Consider the following 6891-nt stretch of genomic DNA (forward strand, 5'->3'; position numbering starts at 1 on the left):
GTTAAAAATATTCAAATTTTAAAATAAAAAATTTATTATGTTTGTATGTATGAATTTCTAGTTAAAAATTTAAATTAGTTGAAGAAGAATTTTAATTATTTGGAATGGATTTGATGTTTAATTTGTGAGCAAAAATAAAAACATGATTATTCAAATTTTTTTACAATTTATAAATTTTTCTTATTTAATTAAATTAATTTTAATATTTAATTTGTTATGTAGCATTTTAAAAATGACTTGAAATTTAATGTAATATATATATATATATATATATATTTTAAAATGACGTGGCAGATGACGTGGCAGCCGTGTCGGACGTGGCAGCTGACATGACAGCTGATGTGGAGGAAAGTGTAACCGGAGAGTGTGTTACACTCACCAAAAAAGGGTTTAAAATGTTGTTTTTTAGTGAGTTCAGGGGTCTAGATGACAAATATGTAAGTAAAAGTGTCCAACTTACAAAACCGACATAGTACAGGAGTCCAGAAGGTCATTTTGCCTTTTATTGGAAACCACAAACTTAAAATCCTGAATCCGACTAATCAATTTTATTAGTGAATTTTGTGATTTTTATTTTGATTTAGCCAAATAGTAAAAAAAAGATATAAAATTTGACATTAGGTCACTAATTGTTATTACATGCAACCAATAATGTTTGCATCGGATACCATCTAACTTTATTACTGCAACAGGACCCATCGAAAAATGGAGTTCTAGCGGTGCAGACATTAAGGAACAACATAATGGCATCAACACTTTTAGCATCTACAGCGATTATGCTCAGTTCTCTCTTTGCTGTTTTAGTGAACGGTAGAAGCAAGGGCAGTTATATTGGTTTTCATATTTACGGAGACAAGAGCGAGCTTTGCATGTCAATTAAATTCTTTTCCATATTGGTATGTTTTATGGTGGCGTTCCTCTTTAATGTGCAGTCGATAAGATATTACAGTCATGCTAGCATACTCATCAATGTGCCTTACGATAGATTGGAATATTCTTCGAGACATTGTGTGACAGCAGAGTATGTAGGGAGGACAGTGAATAGAGGGAGCTATTTCTGGTCACTTGGACTGCGTGCTTTTTATTTTTCGTTTCCCTTATTTCTGTGGATCTTTGGGCCTATTCCTATGTTCCTTTGCTGTGTTTTTCTGGTTTGTATGCTTTATTTCTTGGATGGTAGTTCGGATTTTGGGTGGGTTGCACCAAGTGATGTGGAGGCTCAGCAGACTGCTTAGAGAGAGAGATTGAGAAGTTCGGATTCAATCCAAGTATGATAGATCTTTAACTATCTTCTTAACTATTATTTTAGGTATTAGCTTGGTGTATATACCCGGTCTATAAGAAGTTTTACCCGTTACCAAGTACGGAGTAATAAAGATTACAAGAATTAATAGGGGTAATTTTATCAGGTTATCCTTTGAATTAATATATTTAATGCTTTAAAAAATTCATTAGATAATAAATTGTATTTGATGCTAATGGTAAAAAAGATATAAATAGATAAATTATCTATTAAAAGGGTAACCTGGTGCACTAAAGCTACCGTTATGCGCAGTGTTCGAGGAAGGGTCCACCACAAGGGTGTATCGTACGCAGCCTTACCTTGTATTTCTGCCTGAGGCTGTTTCCAAGACTTGACCCCATGACCTCCTGGTCACATGACAACAACTTTACCAGTTACCAATTATCTATTGGTTTTATATATTGGAGAAATATTGTTGAACATTTCAACATATATAACTTATGTCGCTAATCTAATTAACTAATTTATTATTAAGAACAACACTCGTAATCACTAATCATTCTTACTCCATGTTTAGAAAATTTAACTGTTCTCATATTAAGCAACTCGTATTAAGCCATTATATATGTTATTCCTCAGCGTTTGTACGGCTAGAACACCATTCTTGAACGAGTCCTGTTACATTCATAGATAACTTAACCTATGAATGTAAATGACTCGTCCAAGAATAATGATGTTGACGCTAGAGAATAACATAATGGCGTCAACCCAATAATGGTCAATACAAATGAATTAACCTTCATCCTAGCAAGAACCTATAACCGATGGTTGAGGGAATTGATGCCTGTGACTGTTTGAGTTTGGGTGTTTAAGGATGCGTTGAAGAGGCCGCATGCACGTGATAAGCGACCATGAAGAGCAAGCCTATCGGCACCAACACATAATCTGGAATTTCTTTCTCCATATTGAGATATGGAGACAATTTGCAAGTGACTATGTCTAAGTTAATTAAGGCTCAAAACTCCAAATGTGTGAATATGATGTCACTGTAGACACGTAAAATTTATTGGGTCAAATTCATATAAAATTTGGATTTGATTCATATTTTATTGGGCCTAAAATTAGTTTGGGTTATAAAAAATGATAAGTCCATTTTATTCTTCATCAAGGACTTCAAAATCCATTACATTTGGAAGCCCAAACTCATCAAGTGACGTGATATCCCAGTCAAATCCACGACCCATGAGACACCGCCACATGTACAAATGATGTGAAAATCTCATTCAAATTCAAGAACCAGTCAAAAGTCGCCAAGTGTCAAAGTGACATGTTTCGGCCAATCACAAGCAACCAGGCCTACCCCCTACAACAATAAATAGGGGGTAACATGACATGTTAAAGGGGATTCTGCAAGCATTGGAGGAAGCTTCTGCATTGACTACACGGCTCTTCAAAGAATTGACCAACGGAGTTCTGCCCGTAGATCAACTCGACAAGATGAAGTGCTGTCAAACAATTTCTGGAGATCCAAACGCATTTCTAGGAGACTCAAATCATCCGGAAGTTCGAGAATCACGCTATAAAAGGCCCTCGAATCACAGAAAAGCTGAGGAGGAAGAATCGAGAGAATCACAAAATTGTACTTACAGATTCTTATAAATAAAGTTGTTATTTTTTTTTTATTCTTTTTTAGATGAGAAGTGCGCAATAATGGAACAAACCATTGAAGTTTTGAAGAAATCTGTCGAGAAAAAAGATCTTTAAATCGCTCAACTGATGGACAAGTTGGAGTCCTTCGCCCCTGGAGAATCGAGCCACGACCCTGCTTATCCACCCTACTTTACTCCATATAATAAGGATGTCGATAAGTCACCTAGCAAGACTAAATCTCAAAAAGAGAAACATTCTACTTCGGTTGCTACTCTAACAGTTCAACAACTGCAAGATATGATTACAAATACCATCAAGGCACAATATGGCGGTGCATCACAAAATTTCGTAGGATACTCAAAGCCGTATTCTATGCGAATCGAGGGCTTATCGATGGCAATTGGATATCAACCGCCAAAGTTTTAACAATTTAGTGGAAAGGGAAATCCAAGGCAACACATCGCTCATTTCGTAGAGACTTATAGCAGTGCTGGTACACATGGTGATCTTTTTGTCAAGCAATTTGTTCGCTCATTGAAAGGTAACGTTTTTTATTGGTACACGGACTTGAAGTCTGAATCAATTGATTGTTGGGAGCAACTAGAAAGTTAGTTCCTAAATCATTTCTACAGCACCCGTTGTACGGTCAGCATAATGGAGTTGACAAACACAAGACAAGGTAAAGATGAGCCTGTAGTGGACTACATAAATCATTGGTGAACATTGAGCTTTGATTGCAAGGATCAACTTTCTAAAACTTCCGCGATTGAAGTTTGCATTCAAGGGATGCATTGGGGCCTTGTGTATATCCTCCAAGGAATTAAGCCTCAAACTTTTGAAGAATTACCTATTCGCGCTCATGACATAGAGTTAAGCATTGCAAGTCATAGAATGGCGTCGCCTATTTTTGATCCTAAAAAAGAAGTCACGAAATTCAAGGACTCGTCAGAGGATCAAATTGGGGAATCTATGGTGACGACTGTGAGTTCTAAGAAGGCCACCACAAGACAAAAACTGAAAGAGAAAGCTCCAAAGCAACAAATGCAAGAAATGCAAGAAGAATAAAATCAACCAACCTTGCAAGAGTTACAAGCAAGGGTATATCCTTTTTCCGACTCTGATGTTCCTGGAATTCTGCATGAGTTGCTAGCCAAAGAAGTCATTGAACTCTCTAAGTTAAAGCGACTCAAAGAATCAAACAAAGTCGACGATTCTAAATACTACAAATTTCACCGCATTGTTGGTCATCATACCACAAAATGCTTCATCCTGAAGGAAAAGATCATGGCATTAATACAAGAGGGAAAGATCATCATCGATGATGGCGATACAGTTAATGCAAACCATGTTAGCGCCAAACTGGACCATAAAAAAAATTCAATTTCAAAAGTTCTACAACCCATATACTCTGTGGCATCATCAAAAGGTCAGGGAATCATCATGCTACAATTTAGAAGCTTTGACCCGATTGGGTTCCAGCCTTGAAGAAAACAACAAGCAAATACATGCAAAACGACTTCTCCAATGGCGAGAAGGGTGATACTTGGACACTGATCACTCACAAAATAAAAAAATGTCAAAGGTCTTCTAAACTCCAGTTTTCAAAAGGCGACCCAAGATCAAATGCATATCTGCTTCAACCGATGGGGGCAGTAAATATCAAATTGAAGTCCAATAATACTTCATTACAAAGGATTGAGAGGAAAGTTACATTATAAGAATTCTTCCCCAAGACGCTCCTTAAGGCACGAGCTTAAACTGCATGATGCTCCTCGATACACGAGCCTAAATTGCAAGTCAAAATGCTCTTCGACGCACGAGCCTAAAATGCAAGTCAAAATGCTCCTCAATGTACGAGTCTAAACTGCAAATCAAACTACTCATTGATGCACGATCTTAAATTGCAAATCACTCCTGGCCCGCATGAGTCTAAACTGTGAACGGCTCTACAAAAAAAATAGTAAAAGAGCAAAATAAAGAAAAGTATGAAGCTTGAATGCATATTTGGAGTCTTTTGAAGATGCTATCTTTAAAGCAAATGGACTCTTCATTATCTCCAAGCAATGAAGTCTTCTCGACAAGTAAAAAAACTTGTGGTACTTTGAATATTGCTCTAGTCCGGCCTTCACCAAATTACAGAAGTGATGCGTCCCAAAACTTGAAGTAGAAGAAGAAATTTATGAAGTATCCAAATCTGACGAGAAGTAGAGTATCGCAAGATTTAGGCTGGAACTTCGAAAAAGAATCTGAAAAAATATAGAAATTCAATGATGGTGGTTTTCACGTGAAACGTAGCTCTGCAAATCTACTTTTCAATGCAAAAAATAACACCTGATTTTAATACTTTCACGTCGAGATATAGAATTTATCGTGACATTGCGCAAAACTGAAATAACTAGCGAACCAAGATTAGAAGGTCGGGTTTGGAGAAATATCTGGGACGATTAGGATATAATCTGATTGTGGTTTTCACGTGAGACGTATCTCTGCGAATCTACTTTCCAATGCAAAAAACGGCACCTGATTTTGATACTTTCACGTCAAGATATGGAATTTCTCGTGACGCTGCGCAAAGCTGAAATAACTAGCGAACCAAGATTAGAAGGTTGTTCTGGGAGAAATATCTGGGATGATTCGGATATAATCTGGTTGTGGTTTCCATGTGAGATGTAGCTCTGAGAATCTACTTTCCAATGTAAAAAATAGCACCTGATTCCGATATTTTCACGTCGAGATATGGAATTTCTCGTGACTCTGCGCAAAGATGAAAAAACTAGCGAACCAAGATTAGTAGGCCGTATTTGGAGCGATATCTGGGTCGATTCGGATGCAATATGATTGTGGTTTCCACGTGAAACGTAGATCTACGAGTCTAGTTTCCAATGCAAAAAATGGATCCTGATTTTGATGTTCCTAAGTAAAGATATGAGAGTTTTTGTGAGGCTGCACAAAATAAGTAAACAGTGACGAAATAGAACTGAAGGTCTGATTTTGAAATGATACCTAGGCAGATCTGGCGATAAGATGAGCATGGTTTTTGCGTAGAACATAGCGTTGCGAGTCTACTTTCCAACACTACAAACTGTTCATGATTAGGACACCTCCACCATGCGTTATGAAGCTTCTTCCACAGACACGCCAAAGTGCCGAAAGCTCAATTGTGAAAAAAAAGAGCAAAAAGAGGAGAATGGGAGTTGAATTTCTGCTCAGGCTGAATTACAATGATTTAAGGGGGTGTTGATGTCCTTTTATAGACTCTAAAAGGGCTCAATTTGATTTCAAAAAGGATTCTGCTAAACAAAGTTGTCTTCAACAAGATTGGTACGTTTAAGTGTCCAAAATAAGTCAAATTCCTAATCCTTTTTGAAGTGGGATAACATCATTAATCAATCCTATTAAAATTTGATATATGACTAATAGCCGAATCCTACATGATTTGGATATATTTAGTCTTAAATAGAATTTACACTGGATTCACGTTATTCTACCCGGATAATCATGACTTTGAGGAGTCGAATGTTGACAAAATGCTCAAGTCTTAAAAAAAATAAATAGGGCTCCACAAATACTTCAAATCTCGTCTCTAATAGGTCCGACAAACCAAACATCTTGACGAGCCTTGAAGTAGGGGGCATCTGTAGACACGCACAATTTATTGGGTCAAATTCATATAAAATTTGGATTTGATTCATATTTTATTGGGCCTAAAATTAGTTTGGGCTATAAAAAATGATAAGTCCATTTTATTCTTCATCAAGGACTTCAAAGTCCATTACACTTGGAAGCCCAAACTCATCAAGTGATGTGGTATCCTAGTCAAATCCAAGATCAATGAGACGCCGCCACATGTATGAATGATGTGGATATCTCATTCAACTCCAAGAACTAGTCAAAAGTCGTCAAGCGTCAAAGTGACATGTTTCGGCCAATCACAAGCAACTAGGCCTACCCTCTACAACTATAAATAGGGGGTAACATGACATGTTAAAGGGGATTCT

At 36.9% G+C, this 6891-nt stretch overlaps 1 protein-coding gene across 1 annotated transcript in view; it reads left to right on the top strand.

The window, feature by feature from the left end:
* The window catches only part of LOC107866084, a 5443-nt gene extending 4030 nt beyond the window's left edge, over nucleotides 1–1413 (top strand). Inside the window, exon 2 of the mRNA XM_016712268.2 lies at nucleotides 693–1413. Within this exon, the coding sequence (XP_016567754.1) occupies nucleotides 693–1235 (543 nt within the window). The 3' untranslated portion in view covers nucleotides 1236–1413. The remainder of the gene's footprint in view (nucleotides 1–692) is intronic.
* Nucleotides 1414–6891: the final 5478 nt, after the last annotated feature.

This window comes from Capsicum annuum, chromosome 3, assembly GCF_002878395.1.
Source record: "Capsicum annuum cultivar UCD-10X-F1 chromosome 3, UCD10Xv1.1, whole genome shotgun sequence".
Taxonomy (NCBI): Eukaryota; Viridiplantae; Streptophyta; class Magnoliopsida; order Solanales; family Solanaceae; genus Capsicum; species Capsicum annuum.